Below are 20,370 nucleotides of genomic sequence, written 5' to 3' on the forward strand. Positions count from 1 at the left end.
AAATTTCCGACGGTCGACATGGGTAGTGAAAAAAAGATACATTTTTTAAACGGTTTGAAACGACCATCTTTTTACATAAGCCAAACACATTTTTCTAACGATACTTCATCCTAAAACCTTTTCTAACGTCATGTTAAAACTGTCTAAAAGTGGCGGATCCATCTCCCATCTCACTAAAACTTTCTTTCCCTCTACCCTACCCCCGTAATTCTTCCTATGGGTACCATATTACTTTCTATCTACAAACTTTACCTGTTCTTCTGCGCTCAGGACTCGACTCCCTTTCCGCTTTCCATTTGGGTAATGAGTACATTCACCACACACCCACCACACCCTTGTGGGCCTCCACTCAGGCCTGCTCCTCCTCCCGGGTTCTGCAGCACCAACCCTGCACGTAACAGCTACGCCCCCCGTCCCCTGGCCCAACCCATCCTCGGACACGTGCGACGATGTTTGTGTCACTCCATCAGTCCCACTGGGGACAGGACTCACTTACCGAGAAAGAAGCGCCAACTTTTGCTCCAGCATCATCTCTAGCTTCTGGCCCTGTTTGGAGATCCAATGGTCCACTCCATGCAGGCGGTAGCATGTCTCCAGCATCAACCTGAAGTCCGCCACGAACTCGGTGATGCCGCGGTACTGGCCGCCGGCGAACTTCTCCTCCATCTGCAGCAGACACAAGCCCTGCCCGACCTGCTGCGGGAGGGCGCGACCGCCCCGGCCCCCGCTGCGCGGCCCCTCAGCCACCTCAGCCTCCCCGAAGGCAACGCCCCCCAAGGGCTGCAGGAAGGGGGCAGTGAGGCCCCGGTGCTTCTCCTGCAGGAACTCGCCCAGGATGCGGTAGCCCTGCTGCAGCTCATAGGTCAGGTCCTGCTCCTTGCAGCCACCGCCCCCGACCACCATCGCCCCTTCCTCCTCCTCTTCGTCGTCCTCCTCCTCCTGCGAAGAGGTACCCCTCCCTTGAGCCGGCCTTGAGGCGGGGACCGCCACTGCCATCTCCTCCTCGTCGTCCTCTTCCTTGGTCGCTGGTGGCGGCCGCTCCTCCTCCCCGGCAGGCTCCATCTCCCCCGGCGTCTCGGGCAAGCTCATGGCCCCGGCAGAACCACGTTGGGCCGTGTGGAGACGCCGATCGAGGCGCCGGGGAACGCGTGAGCGCGGGCCGCTTCCTCAGGGCTCGGCCTTGCCCCGCAGCCCCAGCCGCATTGGGCTTTCCTCTCAGCCGCCTGCTCAGCTCGCTACCCGCGGGGGTCCTGAGCTTGTAGCCGGCGGGGCGGGGTTACATGGCGCGCTGGGGAGGGGGGAGAGAAGAGGAGAGCCTAGGTGCCCTCCTCTCCCCTCCCCCCGGCGGCGGAGCGCGCCAGGCCCTCCTTTGCCTCACCCCTTCGCGCCCCGCCCGCCTGCTCCTCACCCGCCAGGCTAGGCCTGGCTGCCGCGGCCTCGGCGCCCCACCCTCTCCGGGCCGGCCGTAAGGGGGTTGGGAGGGGACGAAGAGGAAGTGAGGATTCTTCTCTAGCCGCCCCGAAGGGGGCTGCAGCACTGGGCTGCGGAGGCTGGGGCTCCTCCTCCTCTCCCCTTACACCCGCTCCCGCCCCCTCTCTACCTGCGGGGTACCCGGGCAGGAGGAGGCGGCGCGCGGAACGGCCCCGGCGACAACTGTCAGTTAGAAGTCCCGCTGGGCCGAGGGCGGGGGGAAGGAAGGGGAGGGGCGGCGAAGAAGAGGGAGGGCACTCAAGCAACCCCCCAGGCTCTGGAAAGAGGCAAAAAAAGGGCTCCGTCGCCATCCACGGTGCGCATGCGTAGTAGAACAGCCCCACCCACCCCCTTCGCGTCTCGCCCAGCTACGCAAAAGCCCTGACTTGGGTTGCGCGACCGGCTCCGAGGCCTATACGTTGCGCGGACCAATTATGTCATCAGCATGTAGACTACTGTTAAGGGGCGGAGTGGGGAGAGAAGCAAGGCGCCTGCGCAGGAGTACTCGCCACTGCCGAAGAGGCCCAAGGGCTTTTAAAGAAAGTGAGAGTTTTTTTTTTTTTCTTTTGCAAGACCCTAAAAGCCCTAAAAACTAAAATTAATCCTGGGGCGCTTGGGTGCTTCAGTCAGTTAAGCTTCTAACTCTGGCTCAAGTCATGATCGCACAGTACCTTCGTTGGAGCCGCATGTCAGGCTTTGTGCTGACAGCTCAGAGCCTGGAGCCTGCTTCAGATTCTTTATCTCCCTCTCTCTCTGTCCCTCCACTGTTCTTGCTCTGTCTCTCAAAAATAAATAAATGTTAAAAAAAAAAAAGGGGGGGGGGAAGAAAAACTAAAATTAATTCTGAAGGACCTTGCTCCATAAAACCCTTGTTAATGGCAAATGAATAGTGAGAAGGCACAAAATGTAAATCCTATCCAGTTGTAAATTTGATTTTCTGTACCTACCTTCACCCATGTAACTGCCGGGTTTTTAATATAAAACTAGAATTTTATAGTTTAGAAAACAGGTTCAAGGACTCGACCAACTAAAACATATGTTCACATGCAAAAAAAAAAAAAAAGATAATTTGTAAAACTGTTAATTTCTAAAACTCTGGTCCAGTTCTTGACCAATTCCTATTTTAAGTAATGTCTTGTTTTCAGTTAAAATTAACATATTCCCACCTCCATTCTTGAGATCTGCTAAGAATAAAGGAAGGGAATGGAAACTTACTAAAAATCCTTGGGGTTATAAAGTTTTGAAATATTTCAAGTCTAAGCTGCACAGTATTAGTCAGGTCGTTAGCCTTACAATGTCACCATACATTTAAAAATTACTTTTGAGGGGCGCCTGGGTGGCGCAGTCGGTTAGGCGTCCGACTTCAGCCAGGTCACGATCTCGCGGTCCGTGAGTTCGAGCCCCGCGTCAGGCTCTGGGCTGATGGCTCAGAGCCTGGAGCCTGTTTCCGATTCTGTGTCTCCCTCTCTCTCTGCCCCTCCCCCGTTCATGCTCTGTCTCTCTCTGTCCCAAAAATAAATAAACGTTGAAAAAAAAATTAAAAAAAAATAAAATAAAAAAATAAAAATTACTTTTGAATGTCTAAAACGTGGACCCCTCATTCACTTTAATTAGGTAATGCTTAAAGTAAGTGGGGTGAAAGAGTGTAATGGTTCCATAAAGCAGATATTACTATTTTCTTATGTTCTATTAGAAAGATGCAAATCTTGGGGTGCCTGGGTGGCTCAGTCGATTAAGCAACCGATTTGGCTCAGGTTGCAATCTCATAGCTGGTGAGTTCCAGACCCACATCAGGCTCTGTGCTGACAGCTCGCAGCCTCTAGAGCCTGCTTTGGATACTGTGTCCCTCTCTGTCTGCTCCTCCCCCGCTCATATTCTCTCTGTATCTCAAAAAATAAATAAGCATTTAAAAATTTGTGTAAAAAGAGAAAGATGCACATATGTTTCTATTTACACAGAATGCTCTAGCTTGAAACTGGCAATTATGTCCTAGAAATCAAGCATTTTAAAAAGTACAAGTCATCTAAACAAATGGTCAGGATATTCTGATCCTTGATTATTGTGAACCTTTAATGAACCAATAAAAGTCAAAACTTCAAAGCTTTTGGGAGAAGGGGGGGAAAGAGTAGCAGTAAGTTAAGTAGCAGAATTAGGTAAAATAGTTAAATGAGAACACTTATTGAGTATTGACACTCCCACCCACTGGACACCCATTATCCAGTTTTCAAGGTCTCCTCTCATCAGTCATTTGTAATTTATGAGACATTTCGCTTTCTCCTCGGAGCCCTTAGATGTACCTCAGCTCACAGCAACAAAGCCAGGGAACAGTCTAATTTCAGCAAATGGCAACCCAAAATGAGTCTCATTGAGCATCCTTCATTTCCTTTGACCATTCCCCCAGCAAATATCCCCTCTTTATCTTTAGCCACCAACTCTATTTCATGACTCTCATAATATAGATTGTATTTATTGACTCCTGTGCCACTAAGCACCTTACATTCATTATCACCTTTAATTCTCACAACAATCATAGGTATTATGCCTATTTTACAGATGTAGAAACTGATGCTTAGGTTAAGAAAGTAGTTTGCCAAAATTCAAATCTAGGTCTGTCACACTTCAAAATTCTCCAAGGTACCTAATTCTCCAAGGCCATCTGGCAGAATTTCCAATTTTCATGCACAAGAGTGTAGGGAATTGCTAGAAATTTGATCAAGGGCTTCTGATGGGATATCAATTAAGATAAAGAGGTAGGAGTTGAAGGAACCACAGCTCTATAGGTCATGGAGAGGACACAATGATTGTGATCTTAGCTTTTATGAAAGTAGGATCAGATCCTTAAGCTTAAAAAAACTATTATACAAGAAATATGTTGGTTGTAGGTAAATTATTAGTGAGAAGAAAAATTGCCATTTAATCCCACCACCCAGAGAAAATTTTATTAATATCTTGTTGCAGAATTTTTCTATTTATTTATGTATACTTTTATTTATCTTAAATAAAATTGTGACTATACTATACTTAATGTCCTTTCCTATTATTTATTGTAATAAATAATAAATCATTGCAGGGAATGGACGGGAAATCCATATCTAAAATCTCAACTTCATATTTCTGTCCACAACAGCCTACATGGCCTGCTCATCTGAACTGGCAGGGAGTGAATCAGGGAAATTCTAATGTAAAAGGAATTCCAAACCATTAACACACACACACACACACACACACACACACACACACACACACAGCAGAGGTGCAAACAAACAACAACATTAACAGGTACCATTTATTAAGCACTTACTAGGTCTTAAATATTTGCTAAATACTTTACATACACAGTACTCACAATACCCCAGGAAATCATGACAGATACATTTGTTCTTAAATTTTGGGTCAATGATTCACTGAGTAGAAAGCTTTTTTTCTACCCTACAAAAAGCTGGACATTAAAGATCAACATTCCAATTAATTAACTCTAGATTAGCTGTTTTCTTAAAATGCACATCTACTGCTATTTGACTGGAGTCAAAGCTGTTTTTTCTCATGTTTAAAGATAAAATTAATTTTGCTTCCCTTTCATCTTCAGTGCTACTATAGAATCTATTAAGAACTTCTTCAAAATAGAAATCTATTTAAACTCCATTTTAAATCAGGGCTTCTCTCCTTGTTGGGCTGCTTTCAGGGGGAAAATGGCATATATACACAATGCAATATTCTGCTTAAACACATAATACTGATTGACTCCCACAAATATTGATTACTTACTATTTGTCAAACACTGCAGAATAGTATGTTACATGCTACCAATGTTCCATGTACCAGGATACCCTTTGCAGTAACTATAGTTCTTAGAGTCCTGGATAACTTGAAAAATAGAGACCAGTCAGGATAAGATTTTACAATTCTCTTAACTCTCAGCTGGACACCTTGAGGACTAGAATATGGATATGCTTCACCCAGTTCTCAGGAGGACATGATGAAAAAGTTCACATAATATATAGAGAAATCTCTCCACATCCAAGGCAGTATCTCCCAATTTCAGCATCCTCCCATTACCATGAAAAGCACCCGGAGGAATAAGCTTGCCACTATATCTTTCACCCACAATTCCAAATAGTTTGCCTTGGAAGTTCTCCTATCTTTGTAAGCTCTCAGCACCTTGTGATGGGCAGCATGACATCTTCACACAAGTATATTGTTTGCCCAGCATCAATAATTCAGACAAGTAGCAACAATTTATGTACTTCACATCAACTAGGGGAAAGGTGACAAACACTAAGACAATGGTTATCACCAAGCTCTATATTTAAAAGATAAAACATGCAAGGTGAACACAAGGCTGTAACACTGACTAATCCTGGAGAAACATATAGGGAAGGAATATAAACTGCTTGGCAAGGAGAGAACAGTTCTCACAATTGTAATGGAATCCATTCACAATAGTTATTTGGAATTACTTTTATGGTAGAAGATATTCAAGTGACATTAACGTGCATCAAGCAAAATTTAGCAACTCTTGTAGAGCTTCCTGCTGCTCCTCATCAAGTTGCGATATGCATTCCAACCATAATTCTTCAGAAGTCTGTACCTGACGCACAACATTAGCTAGGCGTTTAGCACAAGGATCTTCATAATTAATAGTCTCATTAATTTTTCCTTCTGCAATTATACTGATTATTTTGGGAAGATTGGAATTATTTGCACCAAGTACAACTGGGTGGTTACTTTCAATTAAATCACAGAGAAAACTCAAAGTCTGAATAGCTTCCTCTTTATCCTCATGCAGTGGAAGCCATGATAACCAATGTGGAAGAACTTCATCTACATTTACACAGTTAGGCTTAAACCTCAAAATCTTCCCTACCGCTGAGATACAGTTCTCTGTAGCAATGACATTTTTTTTGGTTTTGGAATTTGCACACTTAATAACTTTTACCAGCAATGGGACAGCTTCTGAACATAAAGAACGATAATCATCTCCACCAAACTGTGCCATAACACCCAAGCCATAAGCAGCTGCTTGCCTGACTTCAGGGTTGTTATCTCGCATATTTAGTAGCATTGGCCACCGAAAATATTCTACATACTTATATGAGGTTGGACTGCAGTGCTCTATAATATCATCAAATATGCACAATCCCCACTGTCTATCTGGCCATGGCCTACTCGAACAAATTAGATTTACAATTAATGGAAGAAGCTGTTCAAACCATGGTAAAATCTTTTCCTTGTAAGTACTAAATAATGAGTGCAAAATATCTGATACTTTGGTCAGAATATAAACATCACATTCATCCTCATCTTGCAGAGACATTTCAACCTGCTGGTCGTAGTTTTCTTCCCGTCTTTTAACCTGTCTCAGTTCTTGGTTTTTAAAGTGTCCTTCAAGTTTTGCTTTCAATATTTCTCCTAGTTCTTCTAAGTGTTCATCAAGAAGGCACCCATCTCCCATTACTTCAATGGACTTTGCAAAAGAATTCATTATTTCTGAGAGTACATCTGTATCAGGTTCAGTCCCAATAGCCTTGATTAAGGGATCACATATGAATTGCCACATCTGTGCAAGATATTCTGGGCCACGAGTTCTTGCACATTCCAGGAGAAAAGGCATAGACTCTGCTGCTGCCACTCGAACATTGTCATGGAAATAAAATTTCAATAAAGGAACCATCAGCTTTACAACCTGTTCTGTATATTCCACAAATCCTTCCCTTAACTCCTTAGCATAGTAAACCAACATCTGGCAAGCAGTTGCTTTTGCTTCAAGTCCTGAAGTCTTAATTCCAAAACTTTGTTGGTCTCCAAGATTTACAAATTGCCATCCATCATCATCACTCATATTTTCCACATCTTGTGTGTCTAAGAGAGCAACATCAGGTTTAGCTGAAGCAGTCTTAATAAGAGGCTCAATAACTAGTGGAAGGTACTGTTGAAAATCACTTCCAAGAATTTTGCACATTCTAGCCCATGCTGAAACCATGTAAGATGTCTGAGGGTCATCATCTTCCATATTATTTAAGTCTGATTGTGTCTTCAACAATAGCTGCATCACATTTGATGCATCTTGCATAAATTTTTCCTTCCCAACAGCAAGACCAACATGGCTAATGCATTCAATAGTTTTTCCTTTCAGAAGCTTGAGTTCCTTCTGAACAGCAAGCTCAACAATGTGCTTTAGTGATGGCATAAATATATCATAATATGGAACAAATTTTTCTTCTATTGTATCTGCAACTGAGGCAATGGTTGTCACAAGCTGTTCCAAGGCCAATTTAGTTCCATTCCGAATCAATTCTTGAAGTTTAATCACCAAGATGGAATGTAGATTTCTCACCATACTATCCAAATATAGAACTAGCAATGTTTTCGGACAGTCTTCAATAAAAATAATAAGTGCAGAAGCCGCATGTGATTGTACACGCTGATTACCTTGATTTTCCATGGTACGCAACAAAGCTGCAATCACTGTTTCATGGAATTTCTTTTGGAAGTTAGGAGAAAAATCTGTAGCCATCTGCCCAAGTGTAGTACAGGCTGCAGCCCTCACTCTTGGGTGAGGATCCTGAAGAAAAAGCAAAACAGAGTTAACTGTTTCATCTAGAATTGATTCCATTTGCTGATGGCATCCTTCTCCAATGGCAGATAAGGCCATTAATCCAGCATGTCGATATTTCCAGTCAGGGCTCTGAAGCATCTGCATGATGTGCTCCTTAGTCATTGGTAAAACAAGTTTCCCACCAAGCCCACAAGCCAGTCTGTCTAGTGCACTCTCAGCAGCAACGGCATTGCTGTCAAAATCATCTTCTTCCATTTCATCGGCATTTACCCAGTCCTCATCATCTTGTAGATCAACCATCATTGCTAATATATGAGGAACTGCCTGTGCAATTATATTTGTATGTTTTTTCAACATTGGGGTTGCAGTTTCAGACAAGGTCACTATTATTTCAAGGGCCAACTGGCGTTGCAGATTACTAAGTCTAGAGTCTCCACATAACTTCAGACTCAACTGCAGAGTATCTTCTAAATAAGGACCCAGGTATTTAGGTACGGTATCTGCAATCTCAACAAGGGATTCTAGCACTGAATCATCATCTTGGTAGCATGAGTCATTCACAGCCTGTAAGATTCCAGGAAGCAAGTCTGCAAAGTCCTTGAAAAGAGCAATATTATTCTCATTAGCAAGTACAAATGCAGCTGCAGCTCTAGCAGATAATGTCCTGATTGCTGGATGTTCTTGATCCTGAATGCACTGGTCCAACAAACGTTTGATGATATCCAAATCATGCCGCTCTTGGTTCCCAAAAATCCCAGGAAAGTGCCAGAAAACGTGAAGTGCAACTTCCCAAAGAACTACATTTTTAGAGTAGATTGAATCAATAAGGAACTTCAAACCTTCAGGCCAGTGGTTAGTGCCATCCTCATCTATCAAGTTCCTGGCCAGCACTGCAAAAATATCACAAAGTTTTTTCCTCATGCTAGCATGTGTTTCTAACTTAACGGCCAGTATCAGTTCAATCTTGACGTCCCTCTGAACATCAGAAGGCAGATTTGGATAGACTTCCTCAAACCCAGAGGACAAAAGCCGTCGTAGCAGCGCGGCAGCCATTTGTCTCACCTCATAACCTGCTCTTCTATTTCTGACAGCATCTAAGAGGAATGTAGTCTTACACAGACCTGGAATATTTTCATAGATTTCTTCTGCCTGCCTCCGCACCATACAGCTTGGATTGATCAGGTTCTTCAGAAGCTGGTAAAACTCTTGCTTTCCCGACACGGTGGCCGGTACCCCTGCAGACCCGGCCGCCGCCATAGCGCTCTGTCAAAGAAACCGCGACGGAGATGGAGGGAGGGGGTCTGAGGCCAGAAACAGTGACGTAAGGGAGGCGCCCGAGGGGATGGGCGGGGCTGCTTATCCACTGCTGGCGGGGTGCTGTGTCTGAGCTCCCGGAGGTGGGCTGCTGGGCCTGGGGGCGGGGGGCATAAGTGAGATGGGGTGGGGATGAGGGACATCCTCGGTCTGTTTTCCAATCAGATGAAAAGACACCTGCAGAGAAGAAGAAGAAAAAAAAGAAAAAGAAAAGTATGATTTGAATGTATTAGAATGGGATTGTGGGTGACTTTTTACCTCCGTTATATTAATAAACTACTCTGTTGTTACCCCGGTAATTTTAACGCAATAATTGCATCTTGAAAACCCTCCAGGTGGAAGAAGCCGGTCACAAAAGGTCCCATATTGTATGATTCCGTTTATATGAAGGGTCTTGAAAAGGCAAATCTACACGGAAAGTAGATTTACAGAGGCAGTGGGAAGGAGAGAATGTAAAATGACTGCTATCAGATAGTCGGTTTCTTTTGGGGTGATGAAATGTTCTAAAATTAATTGTGGTAATAGTTGTACATCTCTGTGATTATACTAAAAACCATTGCATTGTTAGATTGGTGGATTGTATGGTATGTGAATAATACCTCAGTAAAGCTGTTTATCAAATAAGTACAATAAAAGGTAAAGACATTGATTGCCATCCCACTACCACATCTAAAGCACTAAAAACAGTGGTGCTCAAACCCTGGTGTGTCAGAATCACCTGGCCCGTGGATAATAATAAAGAATGAGAAAAACAACTGAATAAAGTATGGTGGAAAGTGATCGGGGCTAGTAATCAGAAGACTTGAATCCTGGTCTTATCTGTAAATTAATTTTGTATCCTTGGTCACGTCACTCAAAGTTTTCTTTGAATGTTGCCTACACTGTAAAATGCTTTTATGGTTTTCCTTTTAGTAGGAAGATGCTGAGATTATTGTAAGAAACAAATGTCCTTGAAGTTAAATATTGTTTCTTTAAATTGAAGCAGGTGTGTCAATCAAAAACAATGATCGTTCCATTAACAATGATTTGATCTTACTTTTGTATTAGCACTTTGCCACTCAGTCGTTTTGACCCTTATGCAGGTTTGCAAAGTTGGTGGGAAAGTTTTAATACTAATTTTAGGTAAGTAATAGAAACCCAGGGAGGTTAAGGACTCTGCCTAAGATGACACAGCTGAGTCTCAAATCTACCTCTTCTGAAAGCAACACCAGTGATCTTTCACCATACCACTTCCCCATAATTACTCTTAATTTTGCAACATGATCAGAGGCCTTCACTTACTGCAAAGTCTGTCTTAAACTTCTCCAAGTGGGCCTAATTTTAATTTTGTAAAACACTGCTGCATATACCCTCAAAGACAGAAAATCACAGCTTTAGGGTTAACCAGATGATAGACAAAATAGTCTCATAAATTACATTGTAATATGCAATACTATACTCATTTAGGAAGAAGCATTATTCTCTAAGTAGTGTTTCTCATGCTGTGAACCAAAACCAGCTGCATCAGAATCACTTGAGATACTTATTTTTAAATTTAGATATTAGAGACCAAGGTCTAAACTAATGAATCAATCTCTGAGGAATGCAACCCCCAAATGTTCAATTTTAACAAACACACTGAGTTTTCATGTAAATACCAAAATTGAGAACCGCTGATTAGATTAGTTTTGGTTCTGATTCCAAGATCTTGACTACAGTTTTGCATCTTGCTCCAGATGACTGGTTTTCTTACTGTTTCTTAAATAAGTCTAACTGCAGGGCCTTTGCATTTGCTGTTTCAGGAAATATATTTACATATATATTAAAAATTATATGGGGGAGAGGGGAGTCTTCTCTTAATACTATATCTACTAGTATTTTAAAGACTTATTAAAAACCACAATGAGACACCACCACAGACATACCATACACAATGCTTTAAATTTAAAAGTTTGATAATAGCAATGGTTGGTGAGGATGTGGAGCAACAGGGAACTCAGTTATACTTTTGGAGGTACTATCAAGGATTTGGAAGGTTTTAAGAGGTGTGTCGATGGCACTCAGAGAAGAAACAGCTTAGGAAATTTCCCCAAGTTTTAGTTCGGGCATCTGGTTGGAGGTACTGCAATGTACCTATTTATTTACCTAGAAATGGATAAACAGCAGTGTTAATTCAAACCAAAAGACTGTTAACTCTTCCTGAAGGAAAAAAAGGCTTCCCAAAAAAGTGACTCCCAGAATTTGTGTTTTGCTATCTTCTTGCTCCCACGTGCTATAGTGATGGTCTTCATATCAACAGTAGGAGCTAAACTGAATCCATTTCGGGAAAATTACTTATGATCTTTTATTTTAGAAAAACATACTGATTTAAAATCTTAAGGTACTTCCTCTATTGTATAATTCTCTTCTACTTACTTTTTGCACCATTTCCTCCCCCAACCTTGCCCCAGGAACGTGCATAATACCCAGGATCAAGACTGGACTTGCAAATTTGGTTAGAGTTGAAGAACTTTATTAAGCCTTATAATTAAAGTTGGCTTTTAAAATTGTTTGCACTATTGAGAGGCCATTTAAGAATGTTTCCATAAGGTAGCTCAATACCAGACAATTCAAGTATTCATTAGCAGCTTATTAAGTGAGAAAAGTGCAAAATAAATTGCAAATTTATTCCGAGATCTGAGAGATTTAGAGTCAAATGGGGGGGGGCAGATTTAAATTGGACATATTTGATATTTTAACAAGAATAATCCAGAATAAAAATACAGGAAACAGCAGCAACAACAACAACAATAACAAGAAACCCACGAAGGCTCCCACTGGCCTAAGATGAGACAATCTGAATATTAAAAAAGAATAATAATGCCTATAATGGATTTAAAAGCATCAAATATATGCACAAAAGTGCTGAGTTTCCAATACTAACAAAAGCCACTAACTTATTAACCATTTTTGGAAGTTGCCAGGTCACCAACTATGAAATGGATAAAATAATCAAGACTTTTCCTGCCTTTCCTGTACAAACTGTATTTCAGGATAACCAAATAGATAATGAGGGTACATTCTTCTTTACAGAATTCCAACTAATAAGCACACTAATTAGCATAAGAATGCTAAAATCAGAAAATTTCTGTGTTATAACCCCAAAATAAATCATGAATTTAGGAAATAACAACCAATGAATGTTAAATATTGACTAGGAATATAATAATAGAGGAATTAAGATGAAACCAACTGAAATTACTGATTAATCTTAATATTATTAAATGTGGGATAAATGAGAGGCATCATTTACTGTTGTCTTTCAGGTCCACATCCATACTTCCTATAATTTGTTCTCTGATTCTGAGGTTGGGCTCTGGAAAAAATATTCTCTTTCCATAAATGAGTCCCTGATAGATTTCACCAATAAGAGCCATTAGAGATTTGGAGGGTATGAAAAGGACAGAAACGGGATTATTCCTTTCCATTTTTCCTTTTCCTGCCTGGACTGCCCTAACCATGGCCCTTCCTCCTGGTGGCAATCATTCCCTCCCTTGTGTAACACTCAAAAAAGTCTAATCTCGCTCATCTCTGCAGAGATACCAGCAGTAGCCTAGGGGCACCCCTTCCTCAGAGGTTTCACTTTCAACTCTGGGAGGTCCCTCCGCTGAGTTTAAAGATACCAGTTCCATTTTGTTCCCTCAGCTTTAGGGAAGTTAACTTTAGGGAAGTTCCTTCAGTTATCATCTTTTGGTTTTTTCAGTGCTTTTTATTTACTCTTTCAGATATCCCACACCTGTATAACCAATCCCTTAAATAAAATCTCCTCTTGAAGTACTTAGTGTGGTTTGTTTTCCCAAGTAGTCCTTGGCTCATAACAGGCATTAAGTGATGCAATAGGAAGTACACTGCACCACCTATGAAGTATTTTTATTTTAAATCAGGTTTATTGAGGCATAATTTATATGGAATAAAATTCACCAATTATAATTATATAATTAGATTACAGTCCAGTAACCATGACCACAACTATATAGAAAACATTTTCATTACCCCAAAAAGTTCCCTGGGTCAGCCCCTCAGTAGAAAATCTCCTTTCTCCACTCCTGGCTCCAAGCCACTACTGATCTGATTTCTGTTGCTATAGCTTTGTCTCTTCCAGAATTTCATATAAATGGAATCATTTAGTGTATGACTTTTTGTAACTGGATGCTTTCTCTCAGCACAATGTTCCTGATATTCATCCATTCTGTTGCATATTTTTTCCTTTTTATTCCATTATATGAATATGCCACAATCTGTGCATTCATTAACTGAGAGAAATTTGGGTTATTTCAAGTTTTTTAAATTAATTAGTTAGTTAATTAGTTATGTTTATTTATTTTTGAGAGAAAAAGAGCGTGAGTGGGGGAGGAGCAGAGAGAGAGAGGGAGACACAGAATCTGAAACAGGCTCCAGGCTCCAAGCTGTGAACACAGAGCACAATGCGGGACTTGAACTCAGAAACGTCGAGATCATGACCTAAGCCGAAGTCAGATGCTTAATCAACTGAGCCACCCAGGTGCCCCAGATTGTTCCAAGTTTTAAGCTATTATAAATGAAGCTCCTATGAACATATGAGAACAATTTTTTTGTGAAAATATGTCTTCATTTCTCTTGACAAATACTAGGAGAGGAATGGTTTGGTTAAAGGGTAAGTGTAGGTTTATAAGAAACTGTCAAGTGCTCTTCAAAGTGGTTATACCATTTTACGTTTCAACAGCAAAATGTATGAAAGTGCCAGTTGCTCCACATCATTGTCAGCACTTGGGATTCTCATTTTTTAAGATTTCAGTCATTCCAGTGAGTATGTAGTGGAATATGACTGTGATTTTGGCTTGCGTTTTCTTAAGAACTAACAGTGTTGAGCATCTCTGTATGTGCTTATTTGCCACTTGTGTATCTGCTTTGGTGGGGTGTTTACTCAAAATGTTTTCCCATTTTTAATTTCATTTTTAAGTAATCTCTACCCAACATGGGACTCAAGTTCATGACCCTGAGATCAAGAGCCACATGCTCTACCAACTGAGCCAGCCAGGTGCCCCTCTTTTGCCCATTTAAAAAATTCTAGTTTTTTTGTCCTCTTATTTTTGAGTTTTAAGATTTATTTTTATATTCTTGATACAAATCCTTAATTAGATATATATTTTCAAATATTTTGTCCTTTCCTTTTTCTTATCTATGTCTTTATAATAATCAAAAGTTTTAAAGTTTGATGAAGTTTAACTTATCACTTTTTACATTTTTTAAGGCTTTTTATGTCCTACTTAATTAAATAGGACTCAACTCAAGGTCACACAAAGATTTTCTTTAGTATTTTTTTCTATGGCTTTATAGTTTTAGATACAACATTTATATATGGGATCTGTTTCAGGTTGATTTTGTATATTGTGTGAAGCATGGGTTGAGGTTCATTTCTTTTTGCATTTGGATTTATAGTTGCTCCACTTTTACTCCCACTGAATTACCTTGATACCTTTGGTGAATTGACCATATATATGTAGACCTATTTCTGAACCATTTATTCTGTTTCATTAATCTATGTCTATCCTTACTTCAATGCCACAATGACTGTCTTGATTACTGTAGCTTTACAATAAATCTTGACCCAAGTAGTTATAGTCTTTCATTATTTTTGTTTCATTTTGTTTTTGAAAAATGACCCAATTTCTCATCCAAAAGGAGAAGAAAAATTGTTACATAATAAAAGACATAAGAGACATAAAATCACCCCTCCCGTTGAAAATGTTAACTTAGGAAAATGTCTAATGAAGATATTTATTTTTGTTTATTCAGTCATTCATTCTGATATCTCTTTCGTTATGAGCCCATTTCCTTTAATTGCTCTAATTTTGCCTTTAAAATAAATAGGAAACATCCGTAACCCAACTTATTAACCTGGGTCTTTTTTTTTAGTTTTATTGTGAAGAATCATTATTAATAAGATTCTGGATGGGAGATAAGGTAGTGCCATAGTAGAAGGACCCTAGGCTTGCCTTGTCCCTCAAACACAGCTAGATAGCTACCAAATCATTCTAAATACCCAATAAATTAACTTACAGACTGACAAAATGAATTGCACAATTAGATGGAGAGAAGGCCACATCATGGAAGGTAAGAAGTGCAGAGACATGGTGTGGAGGAGAAATGGATCATGAGTGTTCTGGAGGGGAGCAAGCCCTCATCATAGAGAAAGGCATGAGAGAAGAGTGCACAGGGAGTCACACAAGAACATTTCTCCAAAGCTACTAATTAGCAAAATGAAAGGGGCTGATTTTCATGAGATTTTGCAACCAGTGGGGCGCAAAGACTCGAATTCTAGAAGTTCCTGGGCTTGACTGGGATAGAGCCCTGAGGGTGCTGCCGTATTCCTGGAGAGAAGTCATGAAAGCAACCCAGGGGACAGATGGTACAATCTGAGGATCACCTAAGGCACACAAGGAGAGACTCTTTGCTCTTCTTGGAGTGCATCTGTGAGAGGTAGGGTTCACAGACACACCTCCCCAGGGACAAAAGAGCCAGCTGGTTCCATTTCCCTCCCCTGCCCCTCAGCATAGGCTCAGAGACGAGACACCTGCTGAAGGCTGTTCACAAGGATATGGCTCTTTACCCTGCTTTGTTCCAAATCCCATACCCTGTGCTCTGGCATGACTGCCCTTCTCAGTCAAACCTGCATCAGTCCCAGCATGGTGAGACCCTCTCCCAGAGGACTAGCACAGGCCTCCACCATACCACATCCCTAAAGTTTGGAGTTTTAAAAGTCAGCAGGCTCGGCTGGGATAGAGCCCAAAGTGCACTGTGTTGCTCCAGGCAGGCAAGCAACCCCAAGATAGAGAGCATGAAAACAGTAATCTGAAAAATGCCTGGGATGTGTGAGGGGAAATTATTCATTCTTTTGGGACCTCTTCTTCATAAAGCCATTACTCTCAGGAGCAGGAAACACCATTGGCTTTTTTTAACCCACAGAAGACAGAGACCTAGACAAATGCCAAGAAATAGGAATTCATCCCAAAATAAAGAACAAGAAAAGGTCACAGCTACGGATACAACTGAAACAGATATAAGTAATATGACTGATGGAGAATTTAAAGCAAGAATGATAAAGCTCCTAGCCAGGCTAGAGAAAAGTATGGAAGACATCAGGAAACTCTTAATGCAGAATTAAAAAAAAAAAGTCAGAAATGAAAAATGCAATAACTGAGATTCGAAACCAACTGGATATAGCAACGACAGGACTGAAGAAGCAGAGGAATGAATAAGAGATATGTAAGACAGAATAATGAACAATAATAAACTAAACAAAAGAGAGAAAGAAGAATTATGGATCATGAAAACAGACTTAAGGAATTCAGGAACTCCATCAAACATAACATTAGTACCATACGAGTCCCAGAAGAGAAGAAAGAGAAAGGGGGGCAGAAGGTTTAGTTGAGGAAATAAGAGCTAAAAAAATTCCCTAATCTGGGGAGGGAAACAGACATCCAAGTCCAGAGGCACAGAGAACTCCCATCAAAATCAATAAAAGCAGGCCAACACCATGACATATTGTAGTTAAATTCGCAAAACATAGTGATAAAGGAAAACCCTAAAAGCAGCAAGACAAAAGAAGTCCCTAAGTTATAAGAGAAGACCCATAAGGCTAGCTGCAGATCTCTCCACAGAAACCTGGCAAGCCAGAAGAGAGTGACATAATATATTCATCATGCTGAATGGGAAAAATCTGCAGCCAAGAATATTCTGTCTATCCAGCAAGGCTATCATTCAGAATAGAAAGAGAGATAAAGAATTTTCGGAGAATTTTGTTTTTGGAGGAAAAACAAAAAAAGGAGTTTGCAACTGCTAAACTAGTCCTGCAAGAAATATTAAAGAGAACTTTTTGAGTGGGAAGCAAAGACCAAAAATGACAAAGACTAGAAAGGAACAGAGAAAATTTCCAAGAACAATGACAAAATAAGTAATAAAATGGCACTAATTATATATCTATCAATAATTACTCTGATGTAAACAGACTAAACATTCCAATCAAAAGACATAGGATGTCAGAATGGATTAAAAACAAAACAAACAAACAAACAAACAAACAAACAAACAAACTACATCCATATGCTGCCAACAAGAAACTCATTTTAGACCTACAAGGATTGAAAGTAAGGGGATGGAGAAAAATTTATGATGCAAATGGAAGTCAGAGTAGCAACACTTATATCAGACAAACTAGATTTAAACCACTGACTATAAAAAGATGAAGAAGGACACTATGTCATAACAAAGGACACTATTCAGCAAGAAGATCTAACAATTATAAATATTTATGCCCTCAACTTGAACACCCAAATATGTAAAACAATTAATAACAAACATAAAGGAACTCATTGATAATAATGCAATAATAGTAAGGGGACTTTAACACCAAACGTAATCAGTGGACAGATCATCTAAGAAGAAAATCAACAAGGAAACAATGGCTTTGAATGACACACTGGACCAGATGGACTTAACAGATATATTTAGAACATCCCATACTAAAACATCAGGATACATATTCTTTTAAAATGCACACGGGACATTCTCCAGAATAGATCACATGCCAGCTTACAAATCAAGCCTCAACAGGTACAAAAAGACTGAGATCATACCAAACCAAAAACTATGAAACTGAAGTCAACCAAAGAAAATAATTGGAAAGACCACAAATACATGGAGGTTAAACAACATGCTACTAAAGAATGAATGGGCCAGCAAAGAAATCAAAGAATAAATTTAAAAAATACATGGAAACAAATGAAAATGAAAACATGACAGTCCAAAACCTTTGGGATGCAGCAAACATAGTCATAAGACAGAAGTGTATAGCAATATAGGCATACCTCAAGAAACAAGTAAAATTTCAAATAAGCAACCTAACCTTACACCTAAAGAAGCTAGAAAAAGAACAACAAATGAACTCTAAAGCCATCAGAAGAAAGGAAATGATAAGTATTAGGGGACAAATAAATGATACAGAAACTAAAAACAAAAAAACATAAAAACAAAAACAAAACCAAAAATCCAAGCAACCCTCCCCCCCACCCCCAAACAGTAGAACAAATCAATGAAACTAGGAGCTGGTTCTTTGGAAAAATTAATAAAATTGACACACCTCTGGCCATAATTATAAAAAAGAAAAGAGAAAGGACCCAAATAAATAAAATCACAAATGAGAGAGGAAAAAAATCACAACCAACACCACAGAAATGCAATTATAAGAGGATATTATGAAAAATTATATGCCAACAAATTGGGCATTTTGGAAGAAATGGACAACAAATTCATAGAAACTAATAAACTATCAAAACTGAAAAAGGAAGAAATAGAACTCTTGAACAGACCAATAACCAGCAAAGAAATTGAATCAGTAATCACAAATTTCCCAACAAACAAAATTCCAGAGCCAGATGGCTTCACAGGGGAATTCTACCAGACAATTAAAGAAAAGTTAATACCTGTTTTTCTCAAACTGTTTCAAAAAATAGACATGGAAGTAAAACTTCCAAATTCATTCTAGGAGACCAGAATTACCCTGATTCCAAAACTAGGCAAGACTCCACTAAAAAAAAAGAACCACAAGGCCATATCCCTGATGAACATGGATGCAAAAATCCTCAAAAAAATATTGACAAACTGAAATCAGCAATACATTAAAAAAATTATTCACCACAATCAAGTGGGATTTATTCCCAGGTTACAAGCGTGGTTCAATATTTGCAAATCAATCAACATGACACATCACATCAATAAGAGAAAGGATAAAAACCATATGATCATTTAAATAGTTGCGGAAAAAGCATTTGACAAAGTACAACTTTCATTCATGATAAAAACTCTCAACAAAGTAGGTTTAAGAGAACATCCCTTAAAGCTCTTATGTGAAGTAAAGCCCTTATATGAATAAAGCCCTTAAGTGAAAAATCCACAGTGAACATCACACTCAATGGGGAAAAACTGAGGGTTTTCCCTTTAAGGTCAGGAACAAGACAGGGATGTCCACTCCCACCACTTCCATTCAACACAGTACTGGAAGTCCTAGCCATAGAAATTAGACAACAAAAAGAAAAAAAAAAAAAAAGGAATCCAAATTGCTAAGAAAGACGTAACACTTTTACTATTTACAGATAACATGATACTATATATAGAAAACCCTAAAGACTCCACCAAAAAACTACTAGAACTAATAAATAAATTCAGTAATAATGATGCAAAGTAATGGAAAGACATTCCATGCTTATGGGTTGGAAAATCAAATCAAATTGTTGCAGGATTCTTTTACCACAATACCCAGGATTCATTGTCTCGCTGCTCTGAATAATGAAGATGTGGACACAAGAGAGGAGACATTCAAAAGTGAATGCCTGAGGACTATAGGCAAGGGTCCTTGTTTTGTAAGGTTCTAGTCAGCCCTCTCCCTTCCCTTCCCCCTTGTTCCTTCTCAGCTTTAGGTGCTGGGTTGTCCATTCCTTGGCTCCTTTTCATTGAATGAGAGGTGGTCTATGGTCATATGTAGGTCTTTTGTCAAATTCCTGAGGGAAACCTGAGGGGGAATAGGTAGGGTCTGTTACATTCTTTTTTTTAAAATTTTTTAAAATTTAATGTTTATTTATTTTGAGAGAGAGACAGAGAGAGAGAGAGAGAGAGAGAGAGAGAGAGAGCACCAGGGAGGGGCAGAGAGAGAGAGGGAGACACAGAATCTGAAGCAGGCTTCACGCTCTGAGCTGTCAGCACAATAGCCCAACATGGGGCCTGAACTCATAAGCTGTGAGATCATGACCTGAGCTGAAGTTGGACGCTCAACCCACTGAGCCACTCAGGTGCCCTGGGTCTGTTACTTTCTTAAGAGGAACTTTAGCCTGAGGGGTTTTGCTGTGGTCAGACACTCCCAGCATCATTCCAAAATATGTGTTTTCCCCACCCAGGGACCTCAGGCCCTAATCTTTCCCTCTCTGTCTACTGAATTCTGTCTTCTCCTATCATAATATGTTGTTAAAATGTCTATACTA

The 20,370-nt window shown here is 40.2% G+C and overlaps 2 protein-coding genes across 4 annotated transcripts in view; both read right to left on the reverse strand.

The window, feature by feature from the left end:
- BRD10 (bromodomain containing 10) overlaps positions 1–1,698 on the reverse strand; it is a 134,060-nt gene extending 132,362 nt beyond the window's left edge. For both annotated transcript variants that reach the window (XM_086685215.1, XM_025927397.2), the window contains exons 1-2: positions 1,601–1,698; positions 497–1,288 (exon numbers count right to left, since the gene is read on the reverse strand). In XM_086685215.1, the coding sequence (XP_086541341.1) occupies positions 497–1,089 (593 nt within the window). In that variant the 5' untranslated portion in view covers positions 1,090–1,288; positions 1,601–1,698. The remainder of the gene's footprint in view (positions 1–496; positions 1,289–1,600) is intronic.
- A 3,040-nt stretch (positions 1,699–4,738) lies between these two features.
- Positions 4,739–9,296, reverse strand: RANBP6 (RAN binding protein 6). 2 transcript variants are annotated; one of them, XM_025912824.2, is made up of 2 exons: positions 9,148–9,296; positions 7,822–8,032 (listed from the first exon to the last, which is right to left on the reverse strand). In XM_025912824.2, the coding sequence occupies exons 1-2, from the start codon at positions 9,281–9,283 to the stop codon at positions 7,962–7,964; spliced, it is 207 nt and encodes a 68-aa protein (XP_025768609.1). In that variant the 5' UTR covers positions 9,284–9,296; the 3' UTR covers positions 7,822–7,961. The 2 variants fall into 2 exon arrangements, with proteins under 2 accessions (XP_025768593.1, XP_025768609.1); XM_025912808.2 differs by having other exon boundaries at positions 4,739–9,296.
- Between the last annotated feature and the right edge of the window lie 11,074 nt (positions 9,297–20,370).

The sequence above is a fragment of the Puma concolor genome, chromosome D4 (assembly GCF_028749965.1).
Source record: "Puma concolor isolate L17-30 chromosome D4, mPumCon1.1.hap2, whole genome shotgun sequence".
Lineage (NCBI taxonomy): Eukaryota > Metazoa > Chordata > Mammalia > Carnivora > Felidae > Puma > Puma concolor.